Here is a 20,844-nt window from a genome sequence, read left to right on the forward strand (position 1 = left end):
CTTATCTCCATATTTTAACTTTTTTGTGTTTTTTTTTTCGTAAATCAACGCCCCTACTTGGTACAGCGTCACACTAAAGCATACATGGGCAACTGGCGGCCCGGGGGCCACATGCGGCCCCCACCTTCACTTAATGCGGCCCACAGGTTAATATCAGAATACTGATATATTATTGATTTCAGCTGTTACAATTCCAAACATGCAAACATTTAATGACTTCAGTCTATATTAGTAGGTTCATGACTAGTATTACAATTCTATTGTCCAATGTATTTGTATTTAAGTTCATGAAGTTAACATAAGTATAACTAAATGCATTGAGAATGTTACTTTTCAGGATTCCAATTAAAAAATAGAAAAAAATAATTCAGGATTCCAATTCAAAAATAGCAGATCTACAAGTTAAAACTCGAGTTTTAGCCGAAGTAGTCGATCTACAAGCTTACAACGTGCTGCGATGCAACGCTTTGTAAACTTGCAGATCGTCCATTTCAGCTATTGTTAAATCACTTTGAAAGTATAGTTATTAAATATGGAATTTCTTTGTATATTTCAGTTATTTCTCATATTTGCCCTGTGCAGTTGTTGTTAACAAAGCCTAAAATGCAAACAGAAATGTCATTTTTATTAATTATGTTAATTGTTATGTTAATATCGTTAATTGCAATTATTTGTATGGCAATGAATGTCGTCAAGTAAAATGTCATGATTGTGACATATCTTCTTCAGCCATTGTCCTGGTAGTTCAACATTTTGACTCTGTCTGTCTGTCTGTCAAGTAATGAGGGCTGTAATGGTATTTAACTCTTTAAGACCGGGAAAGCATCATTTGTGTCAAGATTTCTTTGGCTATTTTAGAAAAAAAGTTTGTGCAAATCTTGGAAAATATATATATTTTTAAAGTGAACATTTGTAAAATATTTTGTACCAGGGACCCCCAGAAGCAAAGATTGGCGTTACAAATGGAAAAACTCAAATATTTGCACAAATGTTCATGATTTTTTCAAAAATAGTAGATCTACATGCTGCTATTTTTGAATAGCCCAAAGAAATCTAAAATGACAGAGATGCGTCGCCGGATTGAATGGGTTAATTAATTATCTTCAATTGGTTTACATTACATTGTGGTTTGCAGCTGAAGGAACAACCATGGAAGCTACACAGCCAGCAACTAGAGCTCTTCACAGGTCTTGAATGACTGACCCGAACCCCAATGGACCTGCAATTTCTTTTCCAAATTCCGATTGGTTCAGCCATTTTATCATTCGCCCCGGAGATCTCATTTGTTCCGAGTTATTACAGAACCGACTTGGACTGTTAGATATCATGTTGCGTGGACGTGTCAAATCTAATCATTTTAATTGCTGGCCAAAAAAAAAAGCTTTTCTACCAGCAGATGCCAGTTATAGACTACTCCGTGATAGAATCTAGCAGTTACGTAGCAGCCTACAATAAGAGACAATTAAATAATAATTGATTAATTATTGATAAAACAGACCCGCGATAATAGTATCTGAACCGACCCAATTGACCGTAACCCATTAAGACCTGGAATGCATCCGTGTCACTTTAGGTTTCTTTGGCTATTCAAAAATAGCAGATATACAAGCTCATAGCGCCGCACCGAGTGCCGAGCTACGAGCTTGTAGATCTGCTATTTTTGAAAAATCTTGAAAAAGAAATCTTTTAGATTTTTTTCCAAAAACTGTTAGGATTTAGATTTTTTTTAAGAATCGCCTCAGGCCTTAATGGGTTAATAAAACACGGACCCGTGAAGACCTCCAGCAGCAGACCCAAGACCCTGTTGAAGACCTAAGTGTCGAAATGCGTCGGTCAGCTGTTGCCTTGCTCATCTGCTAACATAAATTAATATTTGTTTTTCACCTGAAGACGGAGCGCCTCAGTCATTTTTCCCTAGTCTGCCTCACCACAAGCAGAACTTTGGTTTCTTTTGCACCTCTGGCAGCAGCTACCTACCCCCACAGTGTCTTTATTTAGCTGCTGCTTATCATTCAGACGGCACTATTAAAGCTTTCCTAATCATCCATCCGGGGGTAAACATCATCATGACATGGCAGTAATAGAGGGCGGGCCAGCAGTCCTCCCAAAGTGACAACGTGAGGTTCTGCCGTGCTGTGGTAGAATGCTGAAGTATAATAATATACCTCTTAAGGGTCTGTTGGCTTGATTCCCTGATTTCACCCTCATGCTCTGCTGTCTTGTCTCGTTGCCAGATACAATGGACCAAGTTGAAAACGAGCCCCATCTGCCTGGTAAGGATACGTCTGTCTCACCCAGTCTGTTTTCATGTCTGTTCTCTACTCCAACTGCCCCTCTCAGTGTTGCAGATCTACAAGCTGAACCTGACCACACTGTGTCTGTCATCATTCTTTATATCTTGCATACTATACTTTCAAACACATAGTGCGGCACCGAGTGCCAAACTCAACTCAACTTCAACTAACATGACTTAACTGTCACACGTTCACAGGTGTAAAAGAAACACTGACATTCTTTGGTAGCTACACATCAGTTTTTACAATTCAAATAAGAATATGAGAGAATACAAATCTCACTTCTCAAAGCTAATGTCAAATACACATAGTGTGTAATAAAGAACAGAGTTCCTTGGTCTTCAAATAAAAGATACCAACTAGGACTATATGTACTGTACACAGTACAGTACATGCATAGTGATAGTATCCGTTATCTCTATTGTTACATGCTTTTGTTTACATTGTATTCAGGGTATGTGTGTTTTTCCGCTGTGTTATCGGCCCATAACTGTGTCCCAAATCACTCCTTTACTCACTACATCAGCGGTTCTCAACCTGGGGGGTCTCGTCGTGAACTTGTAGATCTACTATCTCCAGCATTAGATCTACAAGCGTGAGATTGTAGATCTACTATCTTGTAGCTTGTAGCGTGAGCGTGTAGATCTACTATCTGAAGCATTCAGCTGAAATAGCAGATCTACAAGCTCACAACATCCCATAGATAGCCTCGTAGACTATCAGTGTTGTGTGAATTCATGTGTTTTGTTTATTTCAGACATTTAACCACTTAAACCCTCAATACTAGATCTACTATTTTCACAATATTTATCTGTGGAACCGAGTAAAACTAAATGTAATGCCTCAACTCCTACATTCCAAGTGTTTTTCAGGGTGGGGGGTCCCCAGTTCAAATCTGATTATTTTGGGGGGTCCCTAGTTCAAATATGATTATTTTGATGGGTCCCCAGTTCAAATATGATTATTTTGGGGGGTCCCCAGTTCAAATATGATTATTTTGGGGGGTCCCCAGTTTAAATATGATTATTTTGGGGGTCCCCAGTTCAAATATGATTATTTTGGGGTGTCCACAGTTCAAATATGACTATTTTGGGGGGTCCCTAGTTCAAATATGATTATTTTGATGGGTCCCCAGTTCAAATATGATTATTTTGGGGGGTCCCCAGTTCAAATATGATTATTTCTGTGATTTTGGGGGGTCCCCAGTTCAAATATGATTATTTTGGGGGGTCCCCAGTTCAAATATGATGATTTTGGGGGGTCCCCAGGTCAAATATGATTATTTTGGCGAGTCCCCAGTTATTATGATTATTTGTGGGGGTCAAGATCTGAAAAGGTTGAGAACCGCTGTTATTATTTTCTTTAATTAAAAAAACGTTTCATTGTGATACCAATAAACAGGAACTTAAAGTTATCCTACGTTAGTTTCATCAATCCAACGATCCATTGATCCATCATTAACCCATTAATACCTGGAACGCATCTGTGTATCTTTAGATTTTTTTGGCTATTCAAAAATAGCAGATATACAAGCTCAAAAAACTGTTAGGATTTAGAAAACATTTTTAAGAATCGCCTCAGGTCTTAATGGGTTAAAACAAACATGGCTCTGAAAATGAACGTGGCCGTGGGCCGCGAACGCCTTAAAGATTAGTAAAACGGGTGTAAATGCCCTCTGTTCCATGCAGTACCTGGACAAGGTGGAGGTGGAGATGAGGACGTGTGAAGAGCCACGCCCACCCAACGGCCCCTCCCCCATCGCCACCTCAGCAGGCCAGAGGTGAGCCTGGTTAAAGGGGCATGTCACTATTTTTTTTTTACCCCTGCCTACATTAACCCTTTAAGACGGGGAACGCATCTGTAATTTTTTTGATTTATTTGGCTATTCAAAAAAATAGCAGATCTACAAGCTCATATCGCGGCACCGAGTGCCGCGCTATGAGCCTGTAGATCTGCTATTTTTTTTTTAAATCACGAAAAATTTGTGCAAATCTGTTCGCTAGCGCTATCTGCCGCGCTAACAAGCTCATCGCTATGAGCTTGTAGATCTGCTATTTTTGAATAGCCAAACAAATCTTAAAATTACAGATTAATTTGTTAAACACATCAACACAGTGGCAAGATTTCAGTGGCAAGAAATTATTTGTAATTTTTCGTACTTTATGTCATTCCATTTTGCAGCCACATTATGCCACTTGCACTTTTTTCTTTAGTGTTCTTTTGCTTTCATAATGACTTTTCAATATTCTTGGTGCATTTTAACTCTGGTGTTTAAGTGGCTTAGAACAATGCCTCGCCTGCATGACCGGAACGACGGGATTCAGGGTAAAAATAACCCAGCAGAGTGAGTTGACCCTGAAGCCTTTCAGTTTGTCTTTGCGTCACAAAGACGGTGACACGCTGACTGACAGCCTCGCTCTGACGTGCTGGTGTTTCTAGAACGCACACAGCAATAGGGCATAGCAGTGGTGGCCATTTTCTGGTTCCACTTCAAAATAGTCAATGCATTTTTCCCATTGACATTTCCAAAAATATTTATATCAATTATTTTAAGCCTAGAATCAAGCCATCCAGGGTATTTATTAAATATAGTATATCATATAATTAAATATATATATTTTTTTAAATCACAGAAAAAAAGGTTTAATGGTCATGATTCACCAGGACCCTGGGTGGCTTGACTCTAGGCTTAAATGAATTGCTATAAATATTTTAGTCAACTAAATCTGCAGTTGACTAAAATGCATTTTGGCAGGCAAGCGATGGCGTCGTAATGCCGATCTACGCGTTGTGAGCTTCTAGATCGGCTATTTTTCGAGCGTGTGTCACCCACGCACAACCAAGCATAAAATGGTCTTAGTTGTACTGGATCTCTACTCCACTAGTCTCTCCCTAACATTCTAGTGTAGTTTTTTATTTGTAGACAGTATTTAGTCTCAGTTTTAGTCCTCACTCTCTGAGTTACACACCCGCAAGGGGCCATTTGGAACCCCCCTCAAGGAACCACGAGGGTCCCTGGACCCCACTGGTGTAGCAGAGTGTTTCCAGTGAGCCAACATGCACAATATCAGCACCCATGACTCTTTTTTTGAAGAGGCACAATTTATTTCCAATGTCTGCCGTGCATGGAGCCTTTTGAAATAGGAGGTTTCCATCTATCTCCTTGATTCTCAAAGTGGGGTCCGGGGACCCCCAGGGGTACTTGAGGGGGTTCCAGGGGGTCCCCAGCTAAATGATGGATAGGAACCAAATGGACCCTGATGGGTCTGTAACTCTGAGATATTAACATTTTTACGGCTAGAGCCGTCAAAATCTTCTCTTATGGGGGTTCCTGGCTTATCTTTTCAAATGGGGGTCCACGGGCTAATAAGTGTCAATTTGGGGGTCCTTGACATGAAAACGTTTGAGAACCACTGATCTATCTGACATTGTAATGTTGTCCGCCCTGTTGTGCCTCTCTGCGTTATGCAGCGAGTACGGCTTTGCGGAGAAGGTGGTGGAGGGCATGTCCGTGGTGATCAACACCATCACCATCAAGGTCCAGGCGCGGGCCTTCCACGCCTCCTTTGAGCTCTGGCAGCTCCAGGGGAACAGCCTCAACCCCAAATGGCAGCGCAGCGACCTGCGCTTCACCCGCGTCACCGACCCCAAGAGAGGAGAGGTAAGCAACCAGCAACACGCGCACGTACGCACGCACGCGTGCATGCACACACACCAGTGGTGGAAAGTAACTAAGTACATTTACTCAAGTATTGTACTTAAGTACAATTTTGAGGTATTTTTACTTTACTTTAGTATTTCCAATTTCCAATACTTTTACTTCTACTCCACTACATCTCAGAGGCAAATATTGTACTTTTACTCCACTACAATTATTTGAAAACTTTAGTTACTAGTTACTTTTCAGATATAAACTATGATATAATGACGCATACATTGACCACTACTATTTTATACCTAGGCTATTTGAAAATAGCAGATCTACAAGCTCACAACGTGTCGCACCGCAACGCGTTGTGAGCTTGTAGATCTGCTATTTTCAAACATTTTAGTACTTTTACGTTTTGTACTTTAACATTTTGAACACAGGCCCTTTACTTGTATCAGAGTATTTTTATATATGTGGTATTGCTACTTTTACTTAAATAAAAGAAAATGGAGTACTTTTTAACACCACTGTTGGTAACACCCGTGAAGGAAGTGGCCCAATTTCTTTCCAATATGTCTGCTGTGCTTAGAGCCTCTTTGCAGCAGCTGTATACATGTGCTTCTATACTAAAATGTGAACATCAAAGAGTGGCTATAGTGTCATGTGCTCATCACGTCCTGATATAAAATGATTTGTTTTAATGAGGCCAAACATCCACCATGTCCAAACCCTCTCTCTGTTTAAAGACTCATCTCATGACCCAATTCATGGAGAAAATCTTGTGTTTGAAATACCAGATGACAGCTGTTTGATTCAAAGCGTTCGCCTTGACGTGGTAATAGTCGTGGCATCTTAAGTGTGTGTGTGTGTGTGTGCGTGTGCGTGTGTGTAAGCCCCTTATCCGATCCATGTCACTCGGCCTGCCACAATTACTCCATAATCGCCTGAACGCAAATTATTTAGCGGCCCTACTCGGGGTCAGGGGGGCCAACGCAAGTTGGGAAAACAATGCAAGTTGGGAATCTACAAGCTCATGTGCACCGCTATGAGCTTGTAGATCTGCTATTATTTTTTAAACTTGAAATTTGTGCAAATCTTTTAAAATGTTTTAAAAGGAAACATTTGTAACTCAAACCTAAATCCTAACAGTTTTTATGAAAAAAATAAATGTATGTTTATGCTATAATATCAGTGGTTCTCAAACTTTTCATGTCAAGGACCACCCAAAATGATATGATATGACCCCCCCCCCCCCGAAGCAAAGATTTGAGTAAAAATGCACACATTTTCACGATTTAAAAGGAAATATATATAGCAGATCTACAAGCTCTCCATGCTTGTGGATTGGCTATTTTTGGTTAGTGTTTAATTTTGAAGTGGTCAAACTGGCAATATATATTAAAACCCTAATGGTCACGGATGTACTGTAAAAGCAACGGTTAAAGCCTCACAATCTGTGATCTATTCACCTGGTTGGCTGTGTGTAGAACAGCAGGAACAACATGACTAAAACATCCTCATTTTACATATTGCGTTAATTGTGTAGGAACAAGCGGGGGGGGGGGGGGGGGCGGGGGTTACTTTCACTCTGTTTCACCAATCACACCATACACGATGTCGTGTGATTGTATGAATTATCATAACTAGACCATACCCGGTCGTCGCATCCGTGGGGGGATATGCGCACATGATCTGGCAACCCGGTAGGCAGTTCGTCCCATAGCTGGGCAGCCCCGTAACCATGGCGACAGTGTTTTACACATAAACGCTAATAAGAAGCTGAGATTTGATGAAATTGAAAAACGGGCTTCACAGTTAAGTTCAGATGGTAATGGTCAATGGCTGTGTGCAAAATCAGAGCAATTGGTCCAGCCACTGAGGAGAACCGGGTAGCTTCACCTACTCCCACTACAGACCCACTACAGACAGAGGTTACTAGAATTATAGTAGGATAATAACACCTGGTCTCTCCTCGCCTCCTCCGCGCAGGTGTTGACCTTCAAGGAGATCAACTGGCAGAGTCTGAGGATCGAGATGGACGCCATAGAGAGCGACGACGCCGACCTGGGCAGCACGCCGCTCCGCCTCATCACCAACCAGGGACGCATACGCATCGCTCTGAAACGCAGGGTAGGACCGACACGCACACACACACACACACACACACACACACACACACACACACACACACACACACACACACACACACACACACACACACACACACACACACACACAACTGCATCATGTTTCACTGCTGACCATTAACCCATTAAGACCGTACCGGGAACGCATCTGTGTCATTTTAAGATTTCTTTGGGCTATTCAAAAATAGCAGATCTACAAGCTCATAGCGCGGCACCGAGTGCCGCGTTATGAGCTTGTAGATCTTCTATTTTTGAAAAATAGTGAAAATATGTGCACATTTTTGAATATATGTGTTTTTTTAAAGCAAACATTTGTAACTCAAATCTTTGCTTCTGGGGGATTCTACAAATGTCTTCTAAATCCTAAACTTATGTTGCTATAATCAGAGACTCTCAAACTTTTTCTTTGTTCCAGGGACCCCAAGAAGCAAAGATTTTAGTTAAAACGGTCGCTTAAAAAAAATATATATTCAAAGATTTGCACAAATTTTCACTTATTTTTCCCAAAAATAGCAGATCTACAAGCTCATAGCGCGGCACTCGGTGCGCGCTATGAGCTTGTAGATCTGCTATTTTTGAATAGCCAAAGCACTTGGACCCGTCACAGCAGATGAGAAGAGAATACAGATAATGGAGGTGAAGGGACAGTACAGAATTTGATTTGAGTCATTTAAGATTGGATAAGTATGGACAAAGAGTGTATAGAAACATTTAAATGTTTCCAGGCTATTAGTTTTTTTTCTAAAATTCAGAACTTCTAAAAATAAATTGGTTGACTGCATCGGTTAGTTTACTTCTTCCTCTTTGGACAGAGTGACTACAGTGCCTATTTGTTGCACAGTGTTTGTTTACAAGTATGTTATTATGTTTTACACCATTAACAGCCATTGGCGCAAAGTCAGTGGACTTAAGTTCTCTTTTCTAGTTCACTGGTGAATTTAGACCGGGAAAGAATCTGTGTCATTTCTTTGGCTATTCAAAAAATAGCAGATGTACAAGCTCATAGCGCGGCACCGAGTGCCGCGCTATGAGCTTGTAGATCTGCTATTTTTTGAAAAATCGTGACAATTTGTGCAAATCAAATTGCGCAAACCTTTAAAGCGAACATTTGTTCAAATGTATTCAAAGGATTTTTCACAATTCTTCAAAAATAGCCAAAGGAATCTAAAATGACAGAGATGCGTTCCCCGGATTGAATGGCTTAAGTTCCCTTTTCTAGCTCACCGGTGAATTGTGCATGAAAACCACTAACTGTTACCGTCGGGGTTGAATGCGTACAGTTACTATAATTTACATGACAAAAACTCACTAACATTCATTTCTCCATTGAATTAGCATTGCCTGAGTTTGGCGTAAACCACATTCCACCTAGCATCCCTATTCTGGGCCGTGTCATTATATGCAAAGATGTTCAACTTCTTTTTTGAATAACTGCGGTTGCATTGCGTCCCGTTGTGTGCTTGTAGATTGGCTCATAGCAAGCATAGCCGACAGTCACAGGCTAACAGGGTTTTAAAATCATTTGTTTACGTAATAAATATATCTAGCTATCTGTACTCAGATACCGAATATGGTCTGAAACAAAAATACAGATACATTTACGCTGGAAAATTAGGCTATGTAACATTTTTACATGAGTAGGAAACTCTTGAGATGCTACAGATCTCCTACACCCAGCATATCACTAATGAGGAAGTCCAGCAAAAGATCAGCCAGCCGTTGTGAGCTTGTAGATCGGCTATTTCCTAAGCTAAGGATAAATCAGGCATTATGATGCCATCATGGCTCACTAAAATACATTTTAGTCGACTAAATCCACTGTAGATTCAGTCGACTAAAATCTTGTGATATTTAGTCGACTAAAACTAAAGCCTTTCAGATGAAAAACTTGGACTAAAACTACGTGGAATTTTATTCAAAAGACTATAACTAAAACAAAATAAAAATGTTTTGTCAAAATGAACACTGAGGATGAGTGAGACAGATGAAAAGCTGGGACGATTACATGGGAGTATGGTGGACTCACTTGAAACTCTTGTCAGTGAGACAATGGCCAGGCTAGACAGAGAGCGAGGGAGAGTGATGCTCAAGTCAACACGTCGTCTGTGGTGCCCCATCCTCTGGGGTGACGGTATAGGATAGGATAAGATGATAATATGTTGACAAATATTAACACATTTTCTCATGGCTCAAAATATTTTCAATATTCTATTTTGCGGGACTAACACAGCTCTCCATGTCAGTTTGGGGGTCCTTGATGTGAAAATATATGAGAACCTCTGCTCTATTGTAAGTGTATATTATGATTAGTGCGTATGTGTTTAGGTGAAGGACTGTGCCATTCTAATTAGTGGTTGTGTAGTGTGTGTATAAGTGTGTAGAATTAGTGTTAATGTGTTAGGTGAAGGACTGTAACATTCTAAGTGTGTATAATTAGTGTTTACGTGTGTTTAGGCAAAAGGACTGTAACGTTCTAATAGGCTCTATTCACAGCAGCCATATTATGAAGACATTCACAGGTGTTACCAATGATACTAATGAAGGCTCTGTTCCATTCTGGTCAAACAGAGTCAGGGTGCTGATATTGTGCATGTTGGCCCACTGGAAACACTCTGTTACACCAGTGGGTCTACAGTTGGGGTCCAGGGACCCTCATGGGCTTCCAAATGGCCCCTTACAGGTGTGTAACTCTCAGAGTTATGGGGGTCGTGGAAACCACTGTGCTACACTAAATGGAACAGAGCCTTCATTAATATCATTGGTAACACCTGTGAAGGAAGTGATAATATGGCTGCTGTGCATAGAGCCTATTAGTGGTTGTGTATAAGTGTGGATAATTAGTGTTTAGGTGAAGGACTGTAACATTCTAATTAATGGTTGTGGGTATAATACGTGTGTATAATGAGTGTGTGCGTGTGTTTAGGTGAAGGACTGTAACGTTCTGGCCTCCAAGCTGCTCTTCATTCTGGACGACCTGCTGTGGGTTCTGACCGACTCTCAGCTCAAAGCCATCATCCATTACGCCAAGTCTCTGAGCGAAGGCATGGAGAAGTCTGCCCAGCAGAGGAAGAACATGACGCACGACTCCCTGCAGGTAAAACACACATTATTATTATTATTATTAGAGATCGTTAGCCATAACCTTAAAGGTGCTGTGTGTGTGATATCTTTTTGGTTAACCCATTAGAAGCATGGAACATATCAGTGTAACCACTTTAACCATTATTTTATACTTTGGCTTTTCAAATATAGCAGATCTACAAGCTCATAGCGAGTGCCGCGCTATGAGCGTGTAGATCTGCTATTTATTTATTTTAATTGAGAACATTTGTGCAAATCATTGAATATTTTTTCACTTTTAACTCATATCTTTGCTTCTAGTGGATCCCTGGAACATCATATTTTGAGATGGGGGTCCACGGCCAAATAAATATAATTTTGGGGGTTCCTTGACATGAAAAAAATTTGAGAACCCACTGATTATAGCAACATATATATATATATATATATATATATATATATATATATATATATATATATATATTTAAACTGTTAGGATTTAGAAGACATTTGTAGAATCCCCCAGAAGCAAAGATTTGAGTTACAAATGTTCGCTTTAAAAATACATATATATTCAAAGATTTGCACACATTTTCACGATTCTATAGCTCTCTTTACCAGCGTGTACAGCAAGCTGGTCTAGAAACAGTGCCTGTGCCTGTGCTGTTTTGTTTGGTTTGAATGACAATGTGGGCGTTCCTGTGACTTTTTGACGATCGGTTCGAATGCTTGAACGACAGGCTTCTTTTCCACATCGTCCGCTATTGCCTTTCCATGCTCCGGAGGGGGCGATCACAGATTCCATGCTCTGGAGGAGCAAGAGTTATGACAGCATACTTTTTATGACATTCATTTTTCTTTGTGTCATCACTTCCAATAGGCTCTATGCACAGCCGCCATATTATCACTTCCTTCACAGGTGTTACCAATGATACTAATGAACGCTCTGTTCCATTTAGTGTAGCACAGTGGTTTCCACGACCCCCATAACTCTGAGAGTGTACAAATGGAACCAAATGGACCCGTAAGGTTACACACCCGTAAAGGGCCATTTGGGAGTGTTTCCAGTGAGCCAACATGCACAATATCAGCACCCTGACTCTGTCTGACCAGAATGGAACAGAGCCGTCATTAGTATCATTGGTAACACCTGTGAATGTCTTCATAATATGGCTGCTGTGAATAGAGCCTATTGGTATCCTAGCCTGAAAAAAAAGGGTAACAGTAAGAAGGGGCTGACATGTTGTGTTGTGTTGCAGACCTCTCCTCCCTCCCCCGGCATCCACACCCTGTGGTCCGACTCCGCCTCCAGCGGCCCCGCCGGTAACCCTAGCAACCTGAGTCAGTACTTTGACCAGTACGACGTCAAAGAGTCGTCATACCACACCTTCATCTCCCGCCTGGACCTGCACATCTGTAACGACAGCTCCTCTGTGGACCAAGGTTATTAGAGTTTGGCATTTTTCATTGCTTATTCTCAACCTTTTTTTCATGTCAAGGACCACCATTTTGATATGCTGTAGGCCAAGTGGTTCTCAACCTGCGGGTCGGGACCCCCAGGGGGGTCTCCACATGAATTTGGGGGGGTCCACAGATGACAGTGAAAAATGTATTAAAAAAAACGTGTAGCCTACCTTAGAAAATTGAAAAAAGTAAAGGAAATAAATGAAAAAAGACCAGAAAGAGGCCAACATCGTTGCGAGGCGTTGTGAGCTTGTAGATTCGCTATTTTCACAATATGTATCTGTGGAACCGTGTCAGGCTAAATGTAAAGCCTCAACTCCTACAATTCCAAGTGCTTGTCAGGGCGGGGGGTCCCCAGTTCAAATATGATTATTTTGGGGGGTCCCCAGTTCAAATATGATTATTTTGGGGGGTCCCCAGTTCAAATATCATTATTTGGGGGGGGGGGGGGGGGGGGGTCACGGCCTGAAAAGGTTGAGAATCACTGCATTAGGCCACAGACCCCTATTTAATACCATGTTCTGTACTAGTCACTTTTCTGTTTTCGAGTTTGTCGATCTGCTATTTTCTGCGAACCTTTTCCCAGAATATGGATCCTGGGTACTGCAGATATGCTGTTTTACTTTGAACAGATGGACATAACTGGACGTTTGATGTCAGTATTTGCTGTAGTCTGGGTAAAGGGGGGTGCTTGGATTCCAAAATCAGGCTATATACTATGTTATTGTTGACTCAGCTCTGTGGTGTGTGTGTGTGTGTGTGTGTGTGTGTGTGTGTGTGTGTGTGTGTGTGTGTGTGTGTGTGTGTGTGTGTGTGTGTGTGTGTGTGTGTGTGTGTGTGTGTGTGTGTGTGTGTGTGTAATCCATCAGTGGTGCATTATAGAAGCATTTGAACCATTGGTTTACCCAAGATTTACTAACATTATTTGTAATGTGATTGGCCTCTTCCTAGATGCCCCTCCCCCTCCGGGCTCCCAGGGTGCCATGCAGTTAACCTTCAGGAAGCTGGGCTTCGACTACTACCCCACCCACAGACCTGGTGAGTCTCTAAACGACTTCATGACTTCTCGCTCGCTTTGAATCATCTCACCACTTAGGGCTGCAAATCCATCTTATTATCACCCATTTAGACCGGGAACTAGAGGGTAGCATGGGTCCAAAAAATTGGACCCGAACCGAAACGGATCAGAGGATATTTGAACCGAACCGAACGGACCCTAGAAAGAAATCAAATTTACTGGACCCTACCCGAAACGGAGCCGATTAAAATTAGACCCGGTCCGAAACGGAGCCGATTAAAATTAGACCCGATCCTAAATGGACCCGGGGGGAATGGAGCCGATCCGGCCGGGTCTTTAGACCCGAACCGTGTCCGATGCTATATTATGCTTATTTTCTCCATAACATCGAGACTGGTTGTCTCAGCGAGTCAGCGCTTCTCCGAGGCGAGCTACAGCGGAGGGTTGCGTCATGCAGAAGTTGAACAGCTACGTTTTCACAGACTTTCATATCCCCCCAGCTCAACCTATAAATTAACATAGGAATGAGCCTAGATGCATATCAATTGTCCATTGTGTGACCTGTCCTGTTGTAGGTGTTAAAATGAAATGAATAAAGTGGGCATGAGTGAGCAGCAACGAATACCAAAACTATGAAAACACCCACTCGGCGCTCGCCCCAAAACACAGTTGCCCCACCCCCGGGGAAAATCCGTCGGCATTCGCCTGGTATTCCTAAACATATCAGTAAACTATGCCTTATTCCTAATCTTAACCTCAGTAAAACTATGCCTAATCCTAAACCTATTTCTACCCTTATCCTCAGTAAAACAATTACAAGAATACAAGAACCGCTGGTCCGCCTGAAAAATGGGGGCGAGGGTGTTTAGGGGCGAGCTGTGCCAGAGCCTTTCCCTGCGCGACACCGTCGTCCAACTTTCACCACTTTATCCATTGCAGACAGACAGTCACTGACTGTGCTTGCATAATATCCACGACCCACACGTGTTCGGGTCCCTTTATCGACAATTGGGTCCGGCTTGGTTCAGAATCAGATTCTATCAGTGTCACCTCGGAACCTCGGTTCTGTTTATCAACACCGAGCGAACACCATACTCAGCGCTAATTAGAAGGAGAGCCTGTGTTGTGGCGTATCAAAAATAGCAGACATACAAGCTCAAAAGCGGCGCGTTGCGACGTGCTGTGAGCTTGTAGCTCTGATATTTTCAACGTGCGACACCATCGTACAACGAATAGGCTATTCTATAACTGCAGCGCACAGCAGCAGCCGAGCAGGCTGTCGGAATTAAACCACACAGTCAGATCATGATAAAAACTTTAAATGATTATGATTTTAATGCTTGTAGCCAACTACTTTATCCAAATAATAATATTAATAATGGGCTTAAATGATAAAATAGCCTAATAACAGCATTTTCCCAACCGGCCACGGTGGCCGGTGGTGTTTATAATTACCGGCCAATTAAACATTTTACCGGTCAATGGCCGGTAAATACTGGCTAACGGAATCCCTGAGATATATATATATATATATATATATATATATATATATATATATATATATATATATATATATATATATATATATTAGGGCTGGGACTCGATTAAAAAAATTAATCTAATTAATTAGAGGCTTTGTAATTAATTAATCTAAATTAATCGCATTTTAATCGCACATCAATATTTGACCTGAGATCAATGAAAAAAATTGTTTTCAAATGGATTTTGGTAAACGTCTTTAAGTACATGTACTCAAGAACTGTACTTAAGTACAATTTTGAGGTATTTGCACTCGACTCTCGAATACGCCTATTTCCATTTGTTTAATACTTTTACTTCTACTCCAGTAACTCCACTATATCTCAGAGGCAAATATTGTACTTATTTTAAAACTTTAGTTACAAGTTACTTTGTAGATTTCGATTAATATTATAAAACATACAGTAACCATGTGAAAATAGCAGATCTACAAGCACAAGGCATTGTGAGCTTGTAGATCTGCTATTTTCCACCATTGGAGGCTGGTAGAGTGTGTTGTTGTTAGTTGTTTTATAGTCGTTTAATTAATTATTTAAAAAAATCGCGCGCATGTGACCCGCACCGCATCGTGCAAACGCGCGCGTGGGGGGCGGCATCCATTACAGATTCTGATTTGCCCAGCCAACATTATCAAGCAGGCTATGCGGCACGTCTTCATTCAGTGGCTGCTCTGTTGTTGTGAGAACCACGTCGTTCTCACTTCTCAGACAGCTTCTCAGGCGGACCGATAATACCAGCGCACCAACCTGGTGCGCTGGATAATAGGTCCGTGTGAAACTCGTCCAGTGAGAAACGTTCCGCGGTGAAAAAATAGGCGCGATTAAAATGCGTTAATTTTTTTAACGCGATAATTTTTTTGTAATTAATTGATCGAAATTAACGCGATAAAGTCCCGGCCCTAATATATATATATATATATATATATATATATATATATATATATATAATATATATATAATATATATATTTTTTTTTTTAAACTCGGGTCCTCCCGGGTCCATACGGGTCTATCCATTTCAAATGGATCCGACCAAGCCCCGAGGGAATTGGAACCGATCCGAACCTGCCCGACGGACAAGTCAATATTTTTGGACCCGAAAATGTTCGGTTCTCGGTTCGGGTCTCGGGTATTCGGGTATACCCGGACCCATGCTACCCTCTACCGGGAACGCATCTCTGTCATTTTTTTTATTTCTTCGGCTATTCAAAAATAGCTGATCTACAAGCTCATACTTAGGGCTGTAGAACTGCTATTTTTGAAAAAATCGTGAAAATCTTTGAATATATATATTTTTGATGCGAACATTTGTAACTCAAATCTTTGTTTCTGGGGGGTCCCTGGAACAACATATTTTGAGATGGGGGTCGGCGGCCAAATTCTGACATGAAAAGGGTTTGAGAACGACTGATTAAAGCAACATACGTTTTTTTCAAAAAACTGTTTAGAAGACATTTGTAGAATTCCGCCAGAAGCAAAGATTTGAGTTAAAAAATGTTTGCTTTAAAAAAATATATATATTCAAAGATTTGCAAAAAAATCCCACGATTAAAAATAAATAAATAGCAGATCTACAAGCTCATAGCGCGGCACTCGGTGCCGCACTATGAGCTTGTAGATCTGCTATTTTTGAATAGCCGAAAAAAATCTAAAACTGACACACAGATGCGTTCCCGGTCTTAATGTTTTTACCCTGGGATCAATACAATTTTCGGGGTTTCTGATCCGGTCGGGAGCGGAAATAACCTTACGTCATCAGGAGCATCATCAGGTGGCCAGAACCAACGGCCGGGAAAAAAGGGTGCCGGCATCACCCAAACTAATTCACCGCGATCAAGGGCATCATTATTTTAGGGCCTACCCAATAAAAAAATGTGTTTGGTATATCCATCCTTTATTCCAACTCGTATAGCGACTGGCGAGACAAAACTGGTAGTTATACTCGATTCAGCATATAAATGGGGATTGGGGAAACTAACAGGGGGAACCAAAACAAAGCGGCACCAAAAAAACAGTTACATGAAGAGTGGATGAAAACGGGTGATGTGGTCACTTGAGCCCTACTCATACGTTGTTGTTTTTTTTTGTTGTTTTTTTAAATGGCCGATGTACAAGCTCTAAGCTTGTAGATCTGCTTTTCATTAACGTTTTCATTGAAGATTCTTGCCTATACAATGACGTGACCCAAAATAGAGACGGTGGGTTTTAATGTGATTAACGGCCGTCGAGCCCCAGGCCCTTAAACACATAACTCACTCCCACTACACTGCTAGAGTGCAGAGGACGGCTGTTGAAGCAGACTAATGCCCTGCCCACTGGGATTACACTCTCCAGTGGAATTCCTGCCGTGTAGAATGTGGAGCAACCATAGAAATGCCTCCACTAGCTCACTGGCTGGCTCCTCCGTGTAGTCTTAACCCATTCAAAGCCGGGAACGCATCGCTGTCATTACAGATTTCTTTGGATTTTCAAAAATAGCAGATATACAAGTTCAGTTCAATTTTATTAAAGTGTCAAATCACAGCAAGTTGTCTCAAGACACTTTACATGTAGAGAAGAGACCCGACAGTCCCACCCTGAGCAAGCAATTTTGCGACAGTGGCAACGAAAAACTCCCTCTTAACTGGAAGAAACGTCAGGCAGACCCTAGGCTCTAGGGTGGGGGGCCTTCTGCCTCGACCGTGTCGGGGGAAAGAAGAGAGAGAGAGGGAGAGACAGAGGAGAGACAGAAAGAGATACAAGTAGTAACAATAACAATAGTAGCAAGTATAATAGTGTAAGATAGTATATGATAATATAAGTTCATAGTGTGGCACTGAGTGCTATGAGCTTGTAGATCTATTATATCTTTTTTTTTAATTGCAAAAATGTGTGCAAATCTTTGAATATATATGTATACATTTTAACCAACAGTAGATCTGAAATCCCAGAATGTCCTTCCAAAGTATAAAACGGATCTTAAATCATGGCTTCAAATACTAATTGGACTTCGATGAACTCATCGACTGGCTGGACCGTCCCTTGGATACCTCAGATAAATGTAGCTGCCAGAGCCTGGACATTTTATGATGTTTTCTATGGTTTTTTTATTGTTTTGTATTTGTCTTGTTTTTGTGTTGTTGCCCCCTGACATCTCATCCCCAAAACGATGTTCAATCAATTCAATACAAACAAGAAAAAGGAAAGAAAAAATCATTTCCATTTTGATTGCATTATTTGATCATTATATATTATTTCATCGACCTTAATGTGAGTGGGGAGAAAATTGATTAAATACTTTGATATTAACCCTTTAACTCATTGAGTGCCATTGACGTGTTTATTATGTTCAGAACCCAAGATATCATTATCTGAAGATTTGCTGCTCCATTCACTCCTTGTTTAACTTATTACTGAAAAAGGCTGTATCTCGGCTCCTAAGCACTTTTTTTTTTACTATGAATTTTTGGCCCAGATATGCTGTTTTCAACATCAGACAATTAATGTCAACAAGGTCGCGATGACCTCGTTGACATTTGTGAAACCAAAAACCAAAAATAGCACCGAGTGCCACGCTATGAGCTTGTAGATCTGCTATTTGTTTTGAAAAATCGCAAATATGTGTGCAAATCTTTAAATATATATATAAAAAAAAAAAGCGAACATTTGTAAAATATTTTGTTCCAGGGACCCCCCAGAAGCAAAGATTTGAGTTACAAATGTTCACTTTAAAAGACACATATATATTCAAAGATTTGCACACATTTTCACGATTTTTTAAAAATAGCAGATCTACAAGCTCATAATCTGCCATTTTTGAATAGCCAAAGAAATCTAAAAATGACAGAGATGCGTCCCCGGAATGAATGATTTTTAAATGACAAAAAAACACTAACGTCCTTGGTGGTTGATTTTCTTGTTTCTCCTCCATCCAGCTGATGGCTGTGGCCACTGGGAGCGCCACAACGGAGCCATGGAGGCCCAGGCCCAGTGGGCGGCCAAGCTGCTGCACCACTTCCACAGGAGAGCAGCCAGCTCGGGCTTCCCTGGACCGGAAACGCACGCCGAACACGCCCAGAACCCACAGGGTAGGTTAAAATGGCAGATGTACAAAGCTCGTAAGCTTGTACATCTGCAATTTTTGAGTGGTGCCAGCCACTCCTACACTTGACCGTGTGTGTGGGTCCGTCCGTCCGCCCGTTTGAGCACGGCCTCAATAGCTGCAGCTGATTGCAACACAAGGATGCAACCAGTTACACTCATTCAAAGGCACCTCTCTCTTCACACTGGGTGTGATTTTTTTTTTACATTTTTGAAAAATCTTGAAAGTGTGAGAACTACTGATTTAGAAGACATTCGTAGAATCGGCCTCAGATCTTTATGTTTTTTTTTTTTTTTTTTTAACATATCGGGTGCCAAACACGGTCTGAACCGTGTGTTTACATAGTGGCGGTTCCGAAGCTTCGGTGCCGAACACGGTCTGAACCGTGATTTCAGTCTTTTTGTTTTTTTCGTTTTTCTCCGCGCGGGCGGGGCTAGAGCAGCTATGGGAGCACCCATTGTAATCCTGCGAAGGAAGTGCCAGATCGCTCACCGGAAACACATTTTTTTTCCCCCATCCGCTTCCTGTCTATTTCCTACTTTGAAACGCCTATATCTCCGAATCTGTTTCCTGTGGGGAAAAACGGTCATGCGCGATGCGCGATCCCCCCCCGTTGTAACCCGCGAGGGTAATGTTATGGTTCCAGGCAGTAGCCAGGCTCATGGCAGAACATGAATCGATGCTTTTTTTTTGCGTGGATTTGCTTTTAACGCACGCGGAAACGTTAAACAGCAAAGCGCAGTCAATGGGGAGAATGCTGGCACCCACGGTAAGTTGTTATGAAAAAATGCTGGCACCCGATGTGTTAATACATTTTTATCCCACGATTTTGTAACCCTTATTTTTTCACCCGGTGCCAATTTCTAAGTGATCCTGGGCGCTACACTCCCCTCACCAGCCTAGGGAGGTCAGGGCCGAGCTCATGCCTCCTTCAATGCATGAGAGCCAACTGACCACCTTGACACCTGACAGGGGGAGTTTCCCTGGTTGGACGTAGCGCGTGGAAGGAACACGTTATTCCAACCAGTTCCCTTCTCCTCCATCAGGCGCCCCGGCTGTCATGGGGGAGGCGGTATAGCGACCAGGATTACTACATGTTTTTTGTGACGGTATTAACTACCCTAGGAGACACAGGGAGAACATGCAAACTCCACACAGAGTAGGCCCTTTCGCCAACCCCACCTAGGGTATGGTGGCTGATGACGCGGAAGAGAAGACACGCCCCAAGCGCCCACAGCGTCCCCGACAAAATAAAAACTAAGCTATGATGACTGAAACCAAGACTAAATATATTGACAATTCTGTCAACAAATAAAAACTAGACTAAAATGTTAGCGAGGGACGAGTGGAGAAGAGCTCCAGTAGAACTAAAAGTCATTTTATGTTTGGTTGCGCTCGGGTGTTGCGCTCTGAAAATAGCCGATCTACAAGCTCACAAAGTTGTGAGCTTGTAGATCGGCTATTTTCAGCATGCAACCTAAGTGTAAAATCAGCCAATACGACGCCATCAAGGCACCGCCCCCAAAATACATTACAGTCGACTAAATCACCCGTAGATTTAGTCGACTAAAATCTGATGATACGGGCCTGGGCC

General features: G+C 41.6%; 1 protein-coding gene across 1 annotated transcript in view; it reads left to right on the forward strand.

Moving 5' to 3' along the window:
• bltp3a (bridge-like lipid transfer protein family member 3A) overlaps window positions 1–20,844 on the forward strand; it is a 75,990-nt gene that overhangs the window by 17,550 nt on the left and 37,596 nt on the right. Inside the window, exons 3-10 of the mRNA XM_084070349.1 lie at window positions 2,235–2,273; window positions 3,983–4,074; window positions 5,766–5,955; window positions 7,933–8,073; window positions 11,014–11,184; window positions 12,410–12,593; window positions 13,566–13,652; window positions 19,084–19,236. Of these exons, the coding sequence (XP_083926475.1) occupies window positions 2,235–2,273; window positions 3,983–4,074; window positions 5,766–5,955; window positions 7,933–8,073; window positions 11,014–11,184; window positions 12,410–12,593; window positions 13,566–13,652; window positions 19,084–19,236 (1,057 nt within the window). The remainder of the gene's footprint in view (window positions 1–2,234; window positions 2,274–3,982; window positions 4,075–5,765; window positions 5,956–7,932; window positions 8,074–11,013; window positions 11,185–12,409; window positions 12,594–13,565; window positions 13,653–19,083; window positions 19,237–20,844) is intronic.

This window comes from Gymnoscopelus microlampas, assembly GCF_963454915.1.
Source record: "Gymnoscopelus microlampas genome assembly, chromosome: 10".
NCBI lineage: Eukaryota > Metazoa > Chordata > Actinopteri > Myctophiformes > Myctophidae > Gymnoscopelus > Gymnoscopelus microlampas.